General features: G+C 38.8%; 1 protein-coding gene across 6 annotated transcripts in view; it reads left to right on the top strand.

Annotated features, from left to right (window-relative positions):
- The window catches only part of RGS22 (regulator of G protein signaling 22), a 151,877-nt gene that overhangs the window by 35,993 nt on the left and 93,082 nt on the right, over window positions 1-22,802 (top strand). For 4 of the 6 annotated variants that reach the window (XM_008001209.3, XM_073018248.1, XM_073018250.1 and 1 more), the window contains exons 6-9: window positions 580-748; window positions 11,006-11,135; window positions 13,301-13,931; window positions 15,399-15,560. In XM_008001209.3, the coding sequence (XP_007999400.2) occupies window positions 580-748; window positions 11,006-11,135; window positions 13,301-13,931; window positions 15,399-15,560 (1,092 nt within the window). The remainder of the gene's footprint in view (window positions 1-579; window positions 749-11,005; window positions 11,136-13,300; window positions 13,932-15,398; window positions 15,561-22,802) is intronic. The other 2 variants (XM_008001210.3, XM_073018247.1) reach the window with 2 other exon arrangements.

Genomic DNA, 22,802 nt, shown 5'->3' with positions numbered 1-22,802 from the left:
TATTTTTAAATACATATACATTAGCCTCCCAATTAGCTAGGACTACAGCTGTGTGCCACCATGTGTGGCAAATCTTTTAAATTCTTTGTAGAGTCAGGGTCTTGCTGTATTGCCCAGGCTGGTCTCGAACTCCTGGCGTCAAGAGAGCCTCCTGCCTTGGCCTCCCAAAACCTGAGATTACAGGCGTGAGCCTCTCCAACCAGTCATAATTTAAAAATTATCTATTGGTGATAACGGTATTTAGGTGCAGGGTGTTTAACAATGAAAACTAGTGTGACATGAAAAACACAGAATGCTATAGTCCAGAACCAAGTTTTCCTCTATGTTCCCTGACTTTTAACATGTAAGAACCTAAAATTTGACCTCTGAACAACCATTTTTAAATAAAAATCAATTAAAATGAATAATTCTTAAGTAGTGGTTTATGAATAAGCTATTAATTTTAACAGAGCCAAAGAAAATCATCATTAAGTGAGGAGAGGAGATTGGCTTGAATACATAAAATAAAATTTTAGTTTTTTCCCTGAATTCTGCTATATTTGAAACTTGTTTTAAATGTGTATGATTCCTAAAATGCAGGTTAGCCAAATTGGTCTCACAAGTAAGATGGAGCAAGTCCGGCATGAATTTCACAGTAGAATCAAATTTTTCTCCCTGGATCGTGAAAAAACCACCCAGTCTACCACCTCCTGCCACTGAAGAAGATAATCTTGTAATTATGAAAAAGTTCTATGTATCACTTGGTGAGGTAAAAGTATGAGTATTTTTTCATGACTTAGTGCTTCATTAAAACTTCTGATTTTATTTTTTATTTTATACATATATTTTTTTGAGACAGGATCTCACTCTGTCACCCAGGCTGTAGTGCAGTGGCATGATCACAGCTCACTGCAGCTTCCACCTCCCGGGCTCAGGTGATCCTCCCACCTCAGCCTCCTGAGTAGCTGGGACTACAGGCATGCACCACCACACCCGGCTAACTTTTTTTTTGCATTTTTTGTAGAGATGGGGTTTTACCATGTAGCTCAGGCTGGTCTTGAACTCTTGGACTCAAGGAATCCACTCACCTCTACCTCCCAAAGTGCTGGGATTACAGGCGTAAGCTACCACACCTGGCTGTAACTTCTCATTTTAAGGCATTTGTATTACCTGAACAGAAAAAATGATTTCAAATACATGTAAAGCAGATGTAGCAATAATTCTTATAGATTTATGCTAACTAATTTGCTCTGCTGTCTTTAATTTGAAATGTAGTTAGAAATATTATCCTCATGTGTCTAAAGAGACAAAGGCAAGATTGAAGAACATGCAGTGTCACCTGGGAAGCAAGAGTAACTTGAATTATATCCGTGGTTTCATTGTTCATTCCAAAATTGCTATGATTTGGATTCTGTTACTTTTGTACAAAAAGATAAATTGAGTCTTTTCCTTCCTTTTCTCTAGGTTATTCCTTAGTAGTAAAATGTGTTATTGTAAGGTTGTTATCAAATAAATTTGTCATCCATGATTAGAGAAATGTGAGGGTGTATGAGAGCATTTGAAGAGATTTAACCTAGAATCAAATATCCTTTTGGAGAGTCATAATGTAGTAAGAACTGTTGTTTGATCTTTGGCCTCTAATTATTAGATCTTGTATCTGGAACTATACTTCTAATACACAATTCTATACAAAATTAGGAATGGCAAATATGTAGCCCTTGTGCTGCTACTCCCTATGACAGACCTTGTTAATCAATTGTGGAAATTTTTCTGCTGAGCTAGGATTTGGCTCCAGATTGTTTACAACACAGTATTCTGGGTAGGCACTTCCATTTTTTTTTTTTTTTTTTAAACCTTAAGGCTTACTTGCAAATAAGGCACTTTCAATTGATCAAAATTATCATACAAGAGGAAGCCTCTTTGCCTTCTGTGTTGGAATAGATAGGCTAAATTTACTTGAACTTTTTTTTTCTTGTGTATCTCCTATTAATTTTATAGTTCAGCATTTCTATCAGCAGTATTTGTCAAAAACATTTACAGTTATGCCAGTTCCATTATTTCCACTGAATAATGCTTTGTGGTGTATTTAAGGCACATTTTTCTTCTCTCTTATACTGATTTTAAGTATTTTTTTTCTTTCTTTCCTTTTTTTTTTTTTTTTTTTGAGACAGGGTCTCGCTTTGTCACCCATGCTGGAGTGCAGTGGTACAGTCTCAGCTCACTGCAGCCTTGACTTCCCAAGGTTCAAGGGATCCTCCTGCCTCAGCACCCACAAGTACCTGGGACTACAGGCATATGCCACCATGCCCTGCTAATTTTTGTGTATTTTTTGTAGAGACAGGGTTTTGCCATGTTGCCCAGGCTGGTCTTGAACTGCTAAGCTCCAGCAGTTCATCCACCTCAGCCTACCAAAGAGTTGGTATTACAGGTGTGAGCCACTATGCCTGGCCATATTTTTTCCCTTAATTTATATACTATAGAAATGTTGGAAATGTCCTAAAAAATATGTACTCAAGGTCAATAAACATGTAAAGGGAAGAATCAATCTAGGGGAATAAGTTCTGATTTGCTATATGTGAATTTAATTAAATATAAGGGAGTTAAAATCCAAACTAGTTTACTTTTGGTATTTTCTGAGATGAAAAAACTCATTTGTATTCACTTGAGTAAACTTTTTTTTTTTAAATTTATTTATTATTATTAAACTTCAAGTTGTAGGGTACATGTGCACAACGTGCAGGTTTGCTACATATGTATACTTGTGCCATGTTGGTGTGCTGCACCCATCAACTCGTCATTTACATAAGGTATAACTCCCAATGCAATCCCTCCCCCCTCCCCGCTCCCCATGATAGGCCCCGGTGTGTGATGATCCCCTTCCCGAGTCCAAGTGATCTCATTGTTCAGTTCCCGCCTATGAGTGAGAACATGCGGTGTTTGGTTTTCTGTTCTTGTGATAGTTTGCTGAGAATGATGGTTTCCAGCTGCATCCATGTCCCTACAAAGGACACAAACTCATCCTTTTTTATGGCTGCATAGTATTCCATGGTGTATATGTGCCACATTTTCTTAATCCACATTTTCTTAATATGTGGACATTTGGGTTGATTCCAAGTCTTTGCTATTGTGAATAGTGCTGCAATAAACATATGTGTGCATGTGTCTTTATAGCAGCATAATTTATAATCCTTTGGGTATATACCTAGTAATGGGATGGCTGGGTCATATGGTACATCTAGTTCTAGATCCTTGAGGAATCGCCATACTGTTTTCCATAATGGTTGAACTAGTTTACAATCCCACCAACAGTGTAAAAGTGTTCCTATTTCTCCACATCCTCTCCAGTACCTGTTGTTTCCTGACTTTTGAATGATCGCCATTCTAACTGGTGTGAGATGGTATCTCATTGTGGTTTTGATTTGCATTTCTCTGATGGCCAGTGATGATGAGCATTTTTTCATGTGTCTGTTGGCTGTATGAATGTCTTCTTTTGAGAAATGTCTGTTCATATCCTTCGCCCACTTTTTGATGGGGTTGTTTGTTTTTTTCTTGTAAATTTGTTTGAGTTCTTTGTAGGTTCTGGATATTAGCCCTTTGTCAGATGAGTAGATTGCAAAAATTTTCTCCCATTCTGTAGGTTGCCTGTTCACTCTGATGGTAGTTTCTTTTGCTGTGCAGAAGCTCTTTAGTTTAATGAGATCCCATTTGTCAATTTTGGCTTTTGCTGCCGTTGCTTTTGGTGTTTTAGACATGAAGTCTTTGCCCATGCCTATGTCCTGAATGGTACTACCTAGGTTTTCCTCTAGGATTTTTATGGTATTAGGTCTAACATTTAAGTCTCTAATCCATCTTGAATTAATTTTCGTATAAGGAGTAAGGAAAGGATCCAGTTTCAGCTTTCTACTTATGGCTAACCAATTTTCCCAGCACCATTTATTAAATAGGGAATCCTTTCCCCATTTCTTGTTTCTCTCAGGTTTGTCAAAGATCAGATGGCTGTAGATGTGTGGTATTATTTCTGAGGACTCTGTTCTGTTCCATTGGTCTATATCTCTGTTTTGGTACCAGTACCATGCTGTTTTGGTTACTGTAGCCTTGTAGTATAGTTTGAAGTCAGGTAGCGTGATGCCTCCAGCTTTGTTCTTTTGACTTAGGATTGTCTTGGAGATGCGGGCTCTTTTTTGGTTCCATATGAACTTTAAAGCAGTTTTTTCCAATTCTGTGAAGAAGCTCATTGGTAGCTTGATGGGGATGGCATTGAATCTATAAATTACCTTGGGCAGTATGGCCATTTTCACGATATTGATTCTTCCTATCCATGAGCTTGGTATGTTCTTCCATTTGTTTGTGTCCTCTTTGATTTCACTGAGCAGTGGTTTGTAGTTCTCCTTGAAGAGGTCCTTTACATCCCTTGTAAGTTGGATTCCTAGGTATTTTATTCTCTTTGAAGCAATTGTGAATGGAAGTTCATTCCTGATTTGACTCTCTGTTTGACTGTCACTGGTGTATAAGAATGCTTGTGATTTTTGCACATTAATTTTGTATCCTGAGACTTTGCTGAAGTTGCTTATCAGCTTAAGGAGATTTTGGGCTGAGACAATGGGGTTTTCTAAATATACAATCATGTCGTCTGCAAACAGGGACAATTTGACTTCTTCTTTTCCTAACTGAATCCCCTTGATTTCTTTCTCTTGCCTGATTGCCCTGGCCAGAACTTCCAACACTATGTTGAATAGGAGTGGTGAGAGAGGGCATCCCTGTCTTGTGCCAGTTTTCAAAGGGAATTTTTCCAGTTTTTGCCCATTCAGTATGATATTGGCTGTGGGTTTGTCATAAATAGCTCTTATTATTTTGAGGTACGTTCCATCAATACCGAATTTATTGAGCGTTTTTAGCATGAAGGGCTGTTGAATTTTGTCAAAAGCCTTTTCTGCATCTATTGAGATAATGATGTGGTTCTTGTCTTTGGTTCTGTTTATATGCTGGATTATGTTTATTGATTTGCGAATGTTGAACCAGCCTTGCATCCCAGGGATGAAGCCCACTTGATCGTGGTGGATAAGCTTTTTGATGTGCTGCTGAATCCGGTTTGCCAGTATTTTATTGAGGATTTTTGCATCGATGTTCATCAGGGATATTGGTCTAAAATTCTCTTTTTTTGTTGTGTCTCTGCCAGGCTTTGGTATTAGGATGATGTTGGCCTCATAAAATGAGTTAGGGAGGATTCCCTCTTTTTCTATTGATTGGAATAGTTTCAGAAGGAATGGTACCAGCTCCTCCTTGTACCTCTGGTAGAATTCAGCTGTGAATCCATCTGGTCCTGGACTTTTTTTGGTTGGTAGGCTATTAATTATTGCCTCAATTTCAGAGCCTACTATTGGTCTATTCAGGGATTCAACTTCTTCCTGGTTTAGTCTTGGAAGAGTGTAAGTGTCCAGGAAATTATCCATTTCTTCTAGATTTTCCAGTTTATTTGCGTAGAGGTGTTTATAGTATTCTCTGATGGTAGTTTGTATTTCTGTGGGGTCGGTGGTGATATCCCCTTTATCATTTTTAATTGCGTCGATTTGATTCTTCTCTCTTTTCTTCTTTATTAGTCTTGCTAGTGGTCTGTCAATTTTGTTGATCTTTTCAAAAAACCAACTCCTGGATTCATTGATTTTTTGGAGGGTTTTTTGTGTCTCTATCTCCTTCAGTTCTGCTCTGATCTTAGTTATTTCTTGCCTTCTGCTAGCTTTCGAATGTGTTTGCTCTTGCTTCTCTAGTTCTTTTAATTGCGATGTTAGAGTGTCAATTTTAGATCTTTCCTGCTTTCTCTTGTGGGCATTTAGTGCTATAAATTTCCCTCTACACACTGCTTTAAATGTGTCCCAGAGATTCTGGTATGTTGTATCTTTGTTCTCATTGGTTTCAAAGAACATCTTTATTTCTGCCTTCATTTCGTTATGTACCCAGTAGTCATTCAGGAGCAGGTTGTTCAGTTTCCATGTAGTTGAGCGGTTTTGATTGAGTTTCTTAGTCCTGAGTTCTAATTTGATTGCACTGTGGTCTGAGAGACAGTTTGTTATAATTTCTGTTCTTGTACATTTGCTGAGGAGTGCTTTACTTCAAATTACATGGTCAATTCTGGAGTAAGTACGATGTGGTGCTGAGAATAATGTATATTCTGTTGATTTGGGGTGGAGAGTTCTATAGATGTCTATTAGGTCTGCTTGCTGCAGAGATGAGTTCAATTCCTGGATATCCTTGTTAACTTTCTGTCTCGTTGATCTGTCTAATGTTGACAGTGGAGTGTTGAAGTCTCCCATTATTATTGTATGGGAGTCTAAGTCTCTTTGTAAGTCTCTAAGGACTTGCTTTATGAATCTGGGTGCTCCTGTATTGGGTGCATATATATTTAGGATAGTTAGCTCTTCCTGTTGAATTGATCCCTTTACCATTATGTAATGGCCTTCTTTGTCTCTTTTGATCTTTGATGGTTTAAAGTCTGTTTTATCAGAGACTAGTATTGCAACCCCCGCTTTTTTGTGTTCTCCATTTGCTTGGTAAATCTTCCTCCATCCCTTTATTTTGAGCCTATGTATGTCTCTGCGCGTGAGATGGGTCTCCTGAATACAGCAGACTGATGGGTCTTGACTCTTTATCCAGTTTGCCAGTCTGTGTCTTTTAATTGGAGCATTTAGTCCATTTACATTTAAGGTTAAGATTGTTATGTGTGAACTTGATCCTGCCATTATGATATTAACTGGTTATTTTGCTCGTTAGTTGATGCAGTTTCTTCCTAGCCTTGATGGTCTTTACATTTTGGCATGTTTTTGCAATGGCTGGTACCGGTTGTTCCTTTCCATGTTTAGTGCTTCCTTCAGGGTCTCTTGTAAGGCAGGCCTAGTGGTGACAAAATCTCTAAGCATTTGCTTATCTGTAAAGGATTTTATTTCTCCTTCACTTATGAAACTTAGTTTGGCTGGATATGAAATTCTGGGTTTAAAATTCTTTTCTTTAAGAATGTTGAATATTGGCCCCCACTCTCTTCTGGCTTGTAGAGTTTCTGCCAAGAGATCTGCTGTTAGTCTGATGGGCTTCCCTTTGTGGGTAACCCGACCTTTCTCTCTGGCTGCCCTTAAGATTTTTTCCTTCATTTCAACTTTGGTGAATCTGGCAATTATGTGTCTTGGAGTTGCTCTTCTCGAGGAGTATCTTTGTGGCGTTCTCTGTATTTCCTGGATTTGAATGTTGGCCTGCCCTACTAGGTTGGGGAAGTTCTCCTGGATGATATCCTGAAGAGTGTTTTCCAACTTGGTTCCATTTTCCCCCTCACTTTCAGGCACCCCAATCAGACGTAGATTTGGTCTTTTTACATAATCCCATACTTCTTGCAGGCTTTGTTCATTTCTTTTTCTTCTTTTTTCTTTTGGTTTCTCTTCTCGCTTCATTTCATTCATTTGATCCTCCATCGCTGACATTCTTTCTTCCAGTTGATCGAGTCGGTTACTGAAGCTTGTGCATTTGTCACGTATTTCTCGTGCCATGGTTTTCGTCTCTTTCATTTCGTTTGTGAGCTTCTCTGCATTAATTACTCTAGCCATCAATTCTTCCACTTTTTTTTCAAGATTTTTAGTTTCTTTGTGCTGGGTACGTAATTCCTCCTTTAGCTCTGAGAAATTTGATGGACTGAAGCCTTCTTCTCTCATCTCGTCGAAGTCATTCTCCGTCCAGCTTTGATCCGTTGCTGGCGATGAGCTGCGCTCCTTTGCCGGGGGAGATGCGCTCTTATTTTTTGAATTTCCAGCTTTTCTGCCCTGCTTTTTCCCCATCTTTGTGGTTTTATCTGCCTCTGGTCTTTGATGATGGTGATGTACTGATGGGGTTTTGGTGTAGGTGTCCTTCCTGTTTGATAGCTTTCCTTCTAACAGTCAGGATCCTCAGCTGTAGGTTGTAGCTGTAGGAGATTGCTTGAGGTCCACTCCAGACCCTGTTTGCCTGGGTATCAGCAGCAGAGGCTGCAGAAGATAGAATATTTCTGAACAGCGAGTGTACCTGTCTGATTCTTGCTTTGGAAGCTTCCTCTCAGGGGTGTACTCCACCCTGTGAGGTGTGGGGTGTCAGACTGCCCCTAGTGGGGGATGTCTCCCAGTTAGGCTACTCAGGGGTCAGGGACCCACTTGAGCAGGGAGTCTGTCCCTTCTCAGATCTCAACCTCCGTGTTGGGAGATCCACTGCTCTCTTCAAAGCTGTCAGACAGAGTCGTTTGCGTCTGCAGAGCTGCTGCGTTTGTTATTGTTTACTGTGCCCTGTCCCCAGAGGTGGAGTCTACAGAGACAGGCAGGTTTCCTTGAGCTGCTGTGAGCTCCACCCAGTTCGAGCTTCCCAGCAGCTTTGTTTACCTACTTAAGCCTCAGCAATGGCGGGCGCCCCTCCCCCAGCCTCGCTGCTGCCTTGCCGGTAGATCACAGACTGCTGTGCTAGCAATGAGGGAGGCTCCGTGGGTGTGGGACACTCCCGGCCAGGTGTGGGATATGATCTCCTGGTGTGCCTGTCTGCTTAAAGCGCAGTATTGGGGTGGGAGTTACCCGATTTTCCAGGTGTTGTGTGTCTCAGTTCCCCTGGCTAGGAAAAGGGATTCCCTTCCCCCTTGCGCTTTCCAGGTGAGGCAATGCCTCGCCCTGCTTCAGCTCTCGCTGGTCGGGCTGCAGCAGCTGACCAGCACCGATCGTCTGGCACTCCCCAGTGAGATGAACCCAGTACCTCAGTTGAAAATGCAGAAATCGCGGGTCTTCTGTGTCGCTCGCGCTGGGAGTTGGAGACTGGAGCTGTTCCTATTCGGCCATCTTGCTCCGCCCCCCACTTGAGTAAACTTTAATGCTATATATATATATATATATACACACACACAAACTTTTTTTTTTTTGAGACAGGATCTCACTGTGTTGCCCAGGCTGGAGTGGAATGATGCAATCATGGCTCATTGCAGCTTCAACCTCCCTGGCTCAAGCAATTCTCCCACCTCAGCCTCCCAGCTGGGACCACAAGAGTGCATCACCATTCCTGGCTAATTTTTTAAAAATTATTTGTAGAGACAGGGTCTATGTTGCCCAGATTGGTCTTGAACTCCAACCAGTTCAAGCAGTCCTCCAACCTCAGCCTTCCAAAGTGCTAGGATTATAGGCATGAGCCACCACACAGCCACTTTAACTATATATTACCATTTTTCAATAGCCTTTGAATTTTGCAGATTCAGAGTTCTTGTTTACATTATTTATGTGATGACTATACATAGGGATTAATCTTCATGATAATTGGTAATATTTCTTTGAGCCTTAAGTTATACCATCTGAAAAACAATTGACCCATCTCTTAAAAGTATAGGCCGGGTGCAGTGGCTCACGCCTGTAATCCCAACACTTTGGGAGGCTGAGGTGGGCGGATCATGGGGTCAGGAGTTCCAGACCAGCCTGACCAACATGGTGAAACCTCGTCTCTACTAAAAATACAAAAATTAGCCAGGCATGGTGGTGGGTGCCTGTAATCACAGCTACTCGGGAGGCTGAGGCGGGAGAATTGCTTGAACTCGAGAGGCAGAGGTTGCAGTGAGCTAAGATTGCACCATTGAACTCCAGCGTGGGTGACAGAATGAGACTCTGTCTCCACTTCCCCCCCAAAAAATATATAAAGTGGAATAATTATGTTAAAGATGTTAAAGTCTGACTGATGACTTCTTTCTCTCCTGTGTTCTACTCCCTCATTCTTTTTTTGCAGTTGAAATAGCAAGGACCTTGTATGTTGGTCTCTCTCAATTCCTTGAACATTTCTTAATTATTTTGGCCTCCTGCTTAGGCTGTTGCTTAGGATAAAGTAGTCACTCGATAATTATATGTTAGGTAAACATATAATTATATGTTAGATGAACATATAATTACTAATAAATAACTTGATTTTAAAGGAAAAGGGGAACAAAAGTGAGTTAGTCTTTGAAAGCTTTTATGCACCTGGGAAACCTCACCTCTAAGAGGGATGGTGACTGCATAGCTGCCACCTCTTATTTCTCTGTCTTGCTTTGGTCTTCTTATGTGACTTGACTTGCCATGTTAATTCTGCATAATAGATAGGGAGTAATTTTTCTTCCATTTGAGGTACCTATTCTCCAAGTGTTTCTTAGACTAAGTGCTGACCAACCAGCTGATTCAGTTGGATAAATGAGAAATGAGAGGAATGTTGAACACTCCCTTCTCTGCTCTTGTTGAACAACTTGGATTCTCTAGTAAAAATAAAAGAAGACATTACAGAGAGAAGCAGGCAGAGGAATCTTCCCAAGAAGGCTAGGATAGGAGCTTCTTAGGGCTGGGGTTCTAGAAGCTAAGGATCAACTTCAGAATTGAATTGGCTAGTTCAGGGGTACACAAAGGAAAGGAAAAATGGAATGCTGCAGTTAGGGACAGATGGAGTTAGGAATCAGTGTGCAAAAAGCATTCAATCTAAGCAAAGTTGTGAAAACTGAGTCTAATGCAAAGGGGCAGCTGAATTTGGAGAGGGTCCAGTGGCACTAAGAATAGTGTGTCTGTCATACTGGGGGAGCAGTTGTTAAAAATACTGAGCCAGGTGAGACAGAATAGGGTACCTGAAGTAATTGGGAAAGTTGTAAAGGGGAGCAGCTAGCCAAAGGATTGATGGGTCTGGTGACTGCCAAGTTGAAGTCAGATGGCATGAATTTGTAGTGAATCCAGGAAGTAGGGTTTCATGCCTTTGGTCAACAATAGCCTGAGAGTGAGAGTGGAGAATTTATAAGTATTGGACACATATTTTCCTTTGGTTATCAAATACAAAAAAAAAAAATCTGGATTGAAATTTCCTTCAGTTTCCTCTTAGCTAATGAATTTTTTGAGTATAATTTTATTTTGCTTCATGAGATAATTTTCACTTTACATATTGTACTATGCAAGTTGAATATTATTATAATGATTTTTCCAGGTTTGTGATCAGAGCAATACTGCTAATCATATGTTAAACTAATATGCTCCCTTCTTCCTAGGCTTCCTATGCTCAAACAAAAGATTGGTTTGCATTAGCAAAACAAAGTCAGCAAACAGTATCAACCTTTTCATTACCCTGTTGTGTACCCTACAACAAACTTAAATCACCAGCTATTTCATCTGTTTCTGGTAAGCAGTAAAGGACAAGAATGACTTTAGAACTTCTCTTTAAGTTTTTGTTTGTTTGTTCTAATTTTACAGTACAGTAGTTAGTGGTTGGGGAGAAAAAATTATCCACATACCCTTTGCCTCACTGCACTTCCTATGTTTTTTGAGAGACAACTTTGTATAGTGAAAAGGAGATGGGTTTAGAATGCAACTCTGATATTTATTCGCTGTGTGATGTTTGATGAGTTTTTCCACTTCTTGGAGCCTTGCCTTTTCTTGTCTGTAAGATTAGAATAATGATATATACTAAATGTATAGGAAATGCCTGGCCTGGTGCTTGGTACCTAATATGCAGTCAATTAATGTCATTATTTCTTATCATAGTTTACAAATTCTTGTTAAGTCTTTGTAATAAAGTGGGTACAACATTTTTTTCTTCCTAAAAATAAAATAGTTATTGATGGGAATCGAGTTTCCCTTCTGTTTTTAAGTTCAGATTATTTTTCACCTTAAAAAGCATGTAAATTTCTACTGTGGGGAGCTTTGTGGCTATACTGACTTTTCATAAAAATAAAAGGAATCTTCCAGAAATGGGAGTTATTAACTGTGATATTGTTAGAGAAAAAAACTTAGGTGTGATGACTCAGGAGAAGAACTCAGGAATTCACTTACAGTTCCTAACTAATCTCTTTAAGAAGAGATTAGTTATACGCAGACTCTGGGGAAGTTAAATCTGGATTCCCTAGAATTGAACCTGAGTCTAGGTAAAGAAGAAAATAATCTCCCCAATTGAAAATAGTTGGATTCATAGGCTTCTTGTTGTTTTCCCAAAATATTGAAGTAGATAATTGGAGATAAAAATAGTATACAGGAAGAGAAGGATGGCAGGAGATGGTGAGCTGGAATGCCTGCTTCGCTCTCTGCAACATCCTCCCTTCAGTTCCATGGGGTTGAGTGTACGTCCAGCATCCTCTCACAAAGTCTAATTTCTCAATATTGGGGAATTTATTAGCAACAAAAATTGTAATGAAATGTTTCCAGTTCATTGAGATTTGAACTGTGGTAATTGAGAAAATGGTCGTTGAGAATGGGGCATGGATGACAACAGTTAGCTGATCTGTGGCAATTCAAGGGGTAGATTTACTATGTGAAATAAAGCACTAACATCAGACATGTCACTGATTTTTGAAAGAGAAAATAGGAGCTGAATACTATATCTTTAGAAAAAGCATACAAATAATCCTTTTGTAATCCTTCATAAGTATCTTGTGCCATTTTGTAACTTTAATGATAAACTGTAAGTTTGATAGTAATTGAATCTTTTAATGAAATGGTGAATTTTAAAACTTGCTATTATTGTCTCCAGTTCTGGTCTGTTCGTATATGGTCTCAATCATGGTAGTGAATTTTCTTTTATCATACAGCATGAAATATCAAAGCACATATAATCATTTAGTATACATATTCTAATTCCTTAATAGATTTGGTGCTTATGTATTGACATTTATATATCAGTCTGGAATATTACATTTTAAAAGTACATAATGTATTTTCAAATATCTTCTGTGTGTTAGGGATGTCAGATATTTAGTCCATCTGCCACCATTCTTTTCTTCCAAATCCAGGGAAGACAAGGTTAATTCCCAGTGGCAGTTTTTTTTCTACTGGTTCCAAACGTAACCTCAGAATCCTTCTTTTTTTTCGTTTTTGTTTCTTTTCTGTTCTTTCCTTTTTTTCTTTTTCTTTTTCTTTTTTTTTTTTTTTTTTGAGACAGAGTCTTGCTCTATCACCCAGGCTGGAGTGCAGTGGTGTGCTCCCAGCTCACTGCAACCTCTATCTCCTGGGTTCAAGTGATTCTTGTGCCTCAGCCTCCTGAGTAGCTGGGATTACTACGCCACTATGCCTGGGTAATTTTTGTATTTTTAGTAGAGACGGGGTTTCACCATGTTGGCCAGGTTGGTCTGGAACTCCTGACCTCAAGTGATCCGCCCACTTCGGCCTCTCAAAGTGCTGGGATGACAGGCATGAGCCACCCTAACTGGCCCAGAATCCTTCTTAAGACACTGGTCCATGCAGTCACTACCTATGATAAACCCATTTGACGTTCTGGCTCTATAGCATCTATTTAATAATAAGAAAGGTTTGTATTCATATCTAATCTAATAGCCTTTTATGACTTAATACAGAGAATTTTATCTTTTATGATGGAGTTCACCCTAGGACAAAAAAGGACCCATTTAAAACCACCAAATTGATTTCTGAATTTGAAGAAGAAGAAGGAGAAGAAGAAGAAGAGGTGTCTGTATCTCTACAAGACACTCCTTCTCAAGCTCTTCTGAAAGTATACCTTGAAAAGAAACAGGATGTTGGTGAAAGCCTGACAATGCATTTCTCAACATGTGAAGAATTTTTAAGCTCCTATGTATACTTTATTTTGAGAGGAGCAATTCAGCAAATTGTTGGAAAGCCAGTTGGAGAAACCCCAGACTATATAAACTTCAACAATATAACAAAAGTGTCATTTGATGATTGTTTTGAGTCTATTCGTGGCAAGAATTTTTTAAGTGAATTAGTTCAAACTACAAAGGAGAGGTCAGAAGAGATAGAACAAACAAGTTTAAGTTCAAAGAGTGAGAGCGCTGGACCAGAGAGCAGGGCCGACTGGTGTATTTCTCATAGGACTTATGACATTGGCAATAGAAAGGAGTTTGAAAGATTTAAGAAATTTATAAAAGGTACATTGGGAGAGAGATATTGGTGGCTGTGGATGGATATTGAGAGGTTAAAAGTTCTTAAGGACCATGGAAGACATCAAAGGTAATTCTATTTTTTAATTTTTCAATAGTTTTAAAAACAAATTATGAATATTAATTTGGGTTATTTAGCACAGGGAGAAAGCCCAAAGTAAATTTTTTAAAATGTAATTTTTTACTCTTGGAGGAATGAATGATAATAAAACTTATTTTATTATAACAGTAATATTGATCACACTAGTTTTCTGATTTCATAGTTTTCAGATACTAATGATAACAGTTATTTGGGTTTGCATAATGTTTCTGCCCATACATTCTAGAACTACTTTCAAATTAATTATTCTATTTTCATTTTTATAACATTAAAATGATGTATAATTTTTATAGAATAAAATAATTTATCAGTTATATAACCACACTAGCATAAAATAGACACCTACTCTCCCTAGTAGCCTGCTTGGTTAACAAATTCCATAATCTTTGGTTGGATGCCAGGTAACTGGGTATCTGGATGAGTCTCTCTGCTAGAGAACTTCTTGGAGGTCTGATGGGGCTCAGGTCTTTGGGCAGCTCTATATGTTTTAGATTACTGTAAGTTGAAGAAAAGAGAACCCTGTTTTAGGAAAGTCTTTAACTTGTCTTTAGTCTCCTGATCTGCTCTGAAGCAGACCAACTATAGTAGATTGCAATTTCCTTTAAGGGTTTGACTGAGTATATACTAGTCACTGGGTTATTCCACTTATTTTAATGACATTCAGATCACAAAGCTCATTGTTGTATACAGCTATAAGAGCAGAGGTCACTAAATGGTTGATTATGAAGCATGACCTGATTGATCATTACCACTTTTGAAGACATGTCAGGGTAGTTACATGCAAGTAGCCTACATAGGTTTTTCAGGATCAACACTGTAGTTCCCACTGTTGCTGTAACAAATCACCACAGACTTAGTGACTTAAAGCAACAGAGTTTTATTTATTCTCAGACAGTTCTAGAAGTCAGAAGGTTCTAGGGGTAAACAAATTCCTTATTTTTTCCATCTAATGAAGGCCTTGGTTCATGGACTTTTTCTCCATCTTCCAAGCTAGCAGCACAGCATCTTCTTTCTGACCTCTGCTCTATCCTCACATCTTTCTCTGTGATGCTGACCTTCTTGTCTCTCTCTTAGAACGATCTTTGTGATTACAATGGGACCATCTAGATAATACAGGAGATCTCTTTAAAGTCTTTAACTTAAGCACATCTGCAGAGTTTCCTTTGACATGTAAGGTAACTTAGTCACAAGTTCTAGAGATTAGAACGTAGACATCTTTGCAAGGTCATTTATTCAGCTTGTCACAAATACCCTTCCCATTTCCATAACTGTGAGAAGTATCTTTACCTCCACAAAAATTTTGGGTACCTCTGACACTCAGTGTTGGTTTTGAGATAGTTCATTACTTGTCTGAAACATTTCAGAAGTGAAAACATTTTGGTAGTTGAATATTCTACCAATGTGTGTGTGTATATGTGGAAATGTGTTTTCTTTCAGACATCTTGAGAAGATGAAAAAATGCTATCTAGTGAGCAATGGAGAGTACTACCTTTCTGCAGAAATCTTATCAAAATTTAAACTGTTAGATGGATCACAGTGGAATGAAGAGCATTTAAGAAATATTCAGCCTGAAGTTTTAAAACCTTTACTTCTGTATTGGTAAGAAAACATGAATCAGTTACTTACTTTCACTTTTCTTAGGCCAGTTGTGAGTTATACTTTTTTTGTCTTACGGATATATGACTTATGGAAACCTAAAATGACAAGACTATTATATCTTTGGCCTTCTTTAAGTTACTTGTCCTTTAGATAATTTGGATGTTTGGATGACTTTAAATCCATAATAAGGTGGAACAGTATTTAAGTTGCCTTTTAACTTTGGTGATCATATTCTTTTTTTTTCCAGCAGAATTTACATTTTATTTATTTATTTATTTACTTTTAACTTCTATTTTAAGTACAGGGCTACATGTGCAGGTTTGTTACATAGGTAAACTTGTGTCATTAGGGGTTTGTTGTATGGATTATTTCATCACCCAGGTGTTAAGCCTTATATCCCTTAGTTATTTTTCCCGATCCTCTCCCTCCTTTCTATCCTCCACCCTCTGATAGGCCTCAGTGTGTGTTGTTCCCCTCTGTGTATCCATGTGTTCTCATCATTTAGTTCCTACTTATAAGTGGGGATGTGATGTATTTGGTTATCTGTTCCTGTGTTAGTTAGCTGAGGAGAATGGCCTCCAGTTTCATCCATATCCCTGCAAAGGACGTGAACTTGTTCTTTCTTATGGCTGCATAGTATTCTATGGTATATATGTACCACATTTTCTTTATCCGTCTATCACTGATGGGCATTTAGGATTCCATATCTTCGCTATTGTGAATAGTGCTGCAATGAACATACACGTGCATGTGTCTGTATAACAGCATGATTTATATCCCTTTGGGTATATACCAAGTAATGGGATTGCTGTATCAAATGGTATTTCTATTGTTAGGTCTTTGAGGAATTGCTACACTATCTTCCACAGTGGTTGAATTAATTTACACTCCCACCAACAGTGTATAAGCCTTCCTTTGTCTCCACAACCTCACCAGCCTCTGTTATTTTTTTTGACTTTTTACTAATAGCCATTCTGACTGGCTTGAGATGGTATCTCAATGTGGTTTTGATTTGCATGTCTCTAATGACCAGTGGTGTTGAACTTCTTTTCATATGATTGTTGGCCACATGTATGTCTTCTTTTGAAAGTGTTCATGTCCTTTACCTACTTTTTAATGTTTTTTTTTCTTGTGAATTTGTTTAAGTTCCTTATAAATGCTGGATATTAGATCTTCGTTTGATGCATAGTTTGCAAAAATTTTCTCCCATCCCATAGGTTGTCTGTTCACTCTGTTGATAGTTTCCTTTGCTGTGCAGAAGCTCTTTAGTTTAGATAAATCCCATTTGTCAATTTTTGCTTTGGTTGCAATTGCTTTTGGCATCTTTGTCACGATATCTTTGCCTGTGCCTATTTCCTGAATGGTATTACCTTGGTTGTCTTCCATGGTTTTTGTTGTTTTGAGTTTTACATTTAAGTCTTTAATCCATCTAGAGTTAATTTTTGTGTGTGGCATAAGGAAGGGGTCCAATTTCAGTCTTCTGCATATGGCCAGCCAGTTATCCTAGCTCCATTTATTGAATAGGGAATTCTTTCCCCGTTGCTTGTTTTTGTCAGATTTTTCAAAGATCAGATAGTTGTAGGTGTGTGGTCTTATTTCTGCATTATCTATTGTTCCATTGATCTATGTGTCTGTTATTATACCAGTACCATGCTATTGTGGTTACCATAGACCTGTAGTATAGTTTGAAGTTGGGTAGTGTGATGGCTCCAGCTTTGCTCTTTTTGCTTAGGATTGCCTTGGCTATTTAGGCTCTTTTTGGTTCCATATGAATTTTAAAGTAGTTTTGTCTAGTTCTGTGAAGAATCTCAATGATAGTCTAATAAGAATAGCATTGAATCTATAAATTGCTTTGGGCAGTATAGCCATTTTAATTATATTGATTCTTCTTATTCATGAGTATGGAATGTTTTTCCACTTGTTTGTGTCACCTCTGATTTCTTTGAGCAATGTTTTGTAGTTCTCCTTGTGGAAAATTTTCACCTCCCTACTTAGTTATATTCCTAGGTATTCCTAGCTATATTGCTATATTCCTAGGTATGCTTTTTGTGGCCGTTGTGAATAGGGGTATGTTCCTGATTTGGCTGTCAGCTTGGAACACATTCTTCTACACCTGACATTTTTATGATTGGTATTTCATAAAATTGGGGTGTGTGTGTGTGTGTGTGTGTGTGTGTATACATGTAGCTAGAGTTGCTATTATCATCTTAATAAGCTTTTTTTGGGTATTACTATAGGCTAAGTGCTATGCTAAGAATACAAGGGTGAAACATGATCAAATCCTTGTGGTCATAGTATGATGGGAAGAATATACATGTGATATTAGTATAACAAAAGAAAGTGTGATAAATGCACAGGATATAGAGGGGAGGTAATGTTTTACCTGGGAACTTGAGGGACTTGAAGCAAGGGAAATAGAATAGGCATAGTGGAAAAAAATATATACCATTTGAAGATCAATGAATTGTTCCATGTGACTGTGATCGATCTGATTGTGTCAGTTATCTGCACTAGACTTTTTATTTTAAGATAACTGTAGACTTACAGTCAAAGAAGGCTGAGCATGATGGCTCGTGCCTGTAATCTCAGCACTTTGGGAGACTGAGGCAGGAGGATTGCTTAAGGCCAGGAATTTGAGACCAGCCTGGGCAACATGGTAAGACCCCACCTCTATTTTATTAAAACCATTTTTTAAAATAAAGAAAAATAAAAAAGAAATAATACAAACAGATACTGTGTATCTATCATATATTTTCCCCCAGTGGTAACAACTTGCATAACTATAGTACAATATCACAATGAGGACATTGACTTTGATACAATTTCTTTGTTATTTTTCTCTCTGGAAGATCTGTCCAATGCTGAAAGTGGGGGGTTGAAGTCTCCAGCTATTACTGCATTGGAGCCTATCTCTCTTTCTTGTTCTAATAATATTTCCTTTTTATATCAGAGTGCTGCAGTATTTGGTACATATATATTTAAAATTGTTATATCCTCTTACTGAATTGACCCCTTTATCATTATATAGTGATCTTCTTTGTCTCTTCTTATAGTTTTTGTCTTGAAATCTGTTTTGTCTGATATAAATATAGCTACTCCTGCTTTTTTTTTTGTTTGTTTCCATTGACATGGAACATGTTTTTCCATCCCTTTTTTAGTTTGTATGTGTCTTTGTAGGTGAAGTGTGTTTCTTGTAGGCACCATGTCAGTGGGCCTCATTTTTTCATCCATTCAGCCACTGTGTCTTTTGATTGGAGAGTTTAGCTCATTTACATCAATGTCATTATTGATAAGTAAGGACTTCTGCCATTTTGTTGTTTTCTGGTTGTTTTGTGGTGTTCTATTCTTTCCTTCCTTTCTGTCTCCCTTTAGTGAATGTGATTTTTTCTGTTGATATGATTTAGTTTCTTGCTTTTTATTTCTTGTGTATCCATTGTATGTTTTTTGGTTTGAGATTACCATGAGGCTGGCAAATACTATCTTATAACCCACTATTTTAACCTGATAAGAACTTAACATTGCATAAACACACAAGCAAAAAAAAACTAATAAAAATTCTATGCTTTAACTTTGTCCCCCTACTTTTAAATGTTTTGTTTCTGTTTATATCTTATTGTACTGTCTATGTCTTGAAAAGTTGTTGTAGTTCTTAATTTTGATTGGTTCATTGTTTAATCTTTCTACTTAGGATAAAAGTAGTTTATACATCACTGTTACAGTGTTATAATATTCTGTGTTTTTCTGTTTATTTACTATTACCTGTGTGTTTTATACCTTCAGGTGATTACTTATTGCTCATTAACGTTCTTTTCTTTCTGATTGAAATGCTCTCTTTAGCATTTCTTGTAGGACAGGTCTTGTGTTGATGAAATTCCTCAGCTTTTGTTTGTCTGGGAAAGTCTTTATTTCTCCTTCATATTTGAAGGATATTTTTGTTGGATATACTATGCTAGGGTAAAAGGATTTTCCTTCAGCACTTTAAATATTAGGTTGGTGCAAATGCTATTGCGGTCTTTGCCATTACTTTTAATATGTCATGCCACTCTCTCCTGACCTATAACGTTTCTGTTGAAAAGTCAGCTGCTGGATGTATTAGAACTCCATTGTATATTGTTAATTTTTCTTGCTGCTTTTGGGTTCCTTTCTTTATCTTTGAGCTTTGGGAGTTTGAGTATTAAATGCCTTGAGGTAGTCATCTTTGGGTTAAATCTGCTTGGTGTTCTATAACCTTCTTATATTTGGATATTGATATCTTTCTCTAGGGTTTGAGAAGTTCTCTGTTATTATCCCTTTGAGTAAACTTTCTACCCCTATCTCTTTTCTACCTCCTCTTTAAGGCCAATAACTCTTAGATTTGCCCTTTTGAGACTGTTAAGGCATGCTTTATTGTTTTTTTTTTTTTTTTTTTGGTCTCCTCTGACTACGTATTTTCAAATAACCTGTCTTCAAGCTCACTGATTATTTCTTCTTAATCAATTATACTGTTAAGACTCTGATGCATTCTTCAGAATCCCAGTTGCATTTTTCAGCTCCAGAATTGCTGCTTGATTCTGTTTAACAATTTTAATCTCTTTGTTAAATTTATCTGATATAATCTTGAATTTCTTCTCTGTGTTATCTTGAATTTCTTTGAATTTTCTTAACACAACTATTTTGAATTCTCTGTCTGAAAGGTCACATATCTCTGTTTTTCCAGAATTGGTCCCTGTTGCCTTATTTCATTCATTTGGTGAGGTTGTTTTTTCCTGGGTGATGTTGAGCTAGCAGATGTTCTTCAGTGTCTGGGCATTGAAGAGTTAGTCCATTCTCTTGTTACTAATAAAGACATGCCTGAGACTCAGTAATATGTAAAGGAAAGAGGTTTATTGGACTCACAGATCCACATGACTGGGGAGGCCTCACAATCATGGCGGAAGACAAAGGAAGAGCAAAGAGGTGTCTTACATGGCTGCAGGCAAGAGAGCTTGTGCAGGGGAACTCCTATTTATAAAAATCAGAGATCTTGAGACTTATTCACTACCACAAGACCAGCGGGAAAGACCCACCCCCACGATTCCATTACCTCCCACTGGGTTCCTCCCATGACACATAGGAATTATTACAATTCAAGGTGATATTTGGGTGGGGAAAGAAAGCCAAATCATGTAATTCTGCCCCTGGCCCATCCCAAATCTAATGTTCCTTTCACATTTCAAAACACAATCATGCCTTCCTAACATTCCCCAAAGTCTTAACTCATTTTGGCATTAACTCAAAAGTCCACAGTCCAAAGTCTCATCTGAGATAAGGCAAGTCCCTTCTGCCTATGAGCCTGTAAAATCAAAAGCAAGTCAGTTACTTCCTAGATACAATGGGGGTACAGGATTGGTGTAAATACACCCATTCTAAATGGGAGAAATTGGCCAAAACAAAAGGGCTACAGGCCCCATGCAAGTCCAAAATCCAGCAGGACAGCCAAATCTTAAAGCTCTGAGATGATCTTCTTTGATTCTATGTCTCATGTTCAGGTCATGCTGCTGCGAGAGGTGGGTTCCCATGGTCTTGGGCAGCTCTGCCCCTGTGGCTTTGCAGTGTACAGCCTGCCTCCCGCTGCCTTCATGGTCTGGCATTGAGCGTGTGCATCTTTTCCAGGCACACGGTGCAAACTGCTGGTGGATCTACCATTCTGGGGTCTGGAGGATGGTGGCCTTCTTCTCACAGCTCCACTAGGCAGTGCCCCAGTGGGGACTCTGTGTGGGGGATCCAACACCACATTTCCCTTCCACACTGCTCTAGCAGAGGTTCTCCATGAGGGCCCCGCCCCTATAGCAAAATTCTGTCTGAACATCCAGCCATTTCCATACATACTCTGAAATCTAGGCAGAGTTTCCCAAACCTCAATTCTTGACCTCTGGGCACCTGCAGGTTCAACACCATTTGGAAGCTGCCAAGGCTTCAGAGGGACTTGCACCCTCTGAAGCCATGGCCCAAGCTGTGCCTTGACCCCTTGTAGCCACACTGGAGCAGCTGGAACACAGGGCATGAAGTCTCTAGGCTGCACATAGCAGGGGGCCCGGGGTCCAAGCCCACAGAAACATTTTTTTTCCCCTAGGCCTCCAGGCCTATGATGGGAGGGGCTGCCGTGAAGGTATCTGACATGCCCTGGAGACGTTTTCCCCATTGTCTTGCCTATTAACATTTGGCTTATCATTACTTATGCAAATTTCTGCAGCCAGCTTGAATTTCTCCCCAGAAAATGGGTTTTCTTTTCTATTGCATCGTCAGGCTGCAAATTTTCCAAACTTCTATGCTGTGCTTCCCCTTGAACGCTTTGCTGCTTAGAAATGTTTTCCCCTGGATACCCTAAATCATCTCTCTCAAGTTCAAAGTTCCACAGGTCTCTGGGGCAGGGGCAAAATGCCACCAGTCTCTTTGCTAAAACATAGCAAGAGTCACCTTTGCTCCATTTCCCAACAAATTCCTCATCTCCGTCTGAGACCACCTCAACCTGGACTTTATTGTCCATATCACTATCACCATTTTGGTCAATGCCAGTCAACAAGTCTCTAGGAAGTTCCAAACTTTGCTACATCTTCCTGTCTTCTTTTGAGCCCTCCAAACTGTTCCAACCTCTGCCTGTTACACAGTTCCAAAGTTGCTTCCACATTTTCAGTATCTTTACAGCAGCACCCACTCTACTGGTACCAATTTACTGTATTAGTTCATTCTCATGCTGCTAATAAAGACATACCTGAGACTGGGTAATATGTAAAGCAAAGAGGTTTAATGGACTCACAGTTCCACATGGCTGGGGAGGCCTCACAATCATGGTAGAAAACAAAGGAAGAGCAAAGGGATATCTTACTTGGCAGCAGGCAAAAGAATTTGTGCAGGGGAACTCCCATTTATAAAACCATCAGATCTTGTGAGACTTACTCACTATCAGGAGAACACACAGGAAAGACCTGCCCCCATGATTCAGTTACCTCCCATCAGATCCCTCCAATGATATGTGGGAATTATTATAATTCAAGGTGAGATTTGGGTAGGGACACAGAGCCAAACCGTATCAGGTAGATATTGTAGTCTTCACTACCTGGGCTTGTTTGTACCCATCCTTCTTGGAAAGGCTTTCCAGATATTTGAAAGGACTTGGGTATTGTGATATAAGCTATATCTGCTTTAGGGGGCACGCTAAGCTTAGTAATGCTGTTGTTCTTGCAAACTCATAGAGGTACCTCCTGGATGGTCTCGGACAATATC

Source organism: Chlorocebus sabaeus, chromosome 8 (genome assembly GCF_047675955.1).
Source record: "Chlorocebus sabaeus isolate Y175 chromosome 8, mChlSab1.0.hap1, whole genome shotgun sequence".
NCBI lineage: Eukaryota > Metazoa > Chordata > Mammalia > Primates > Cercopithecidae > Chlorocebus > Chlorocebus sabaeus.
This window is presented reverse-complemented; position numbering and strand designations above follow the sequence as displayed.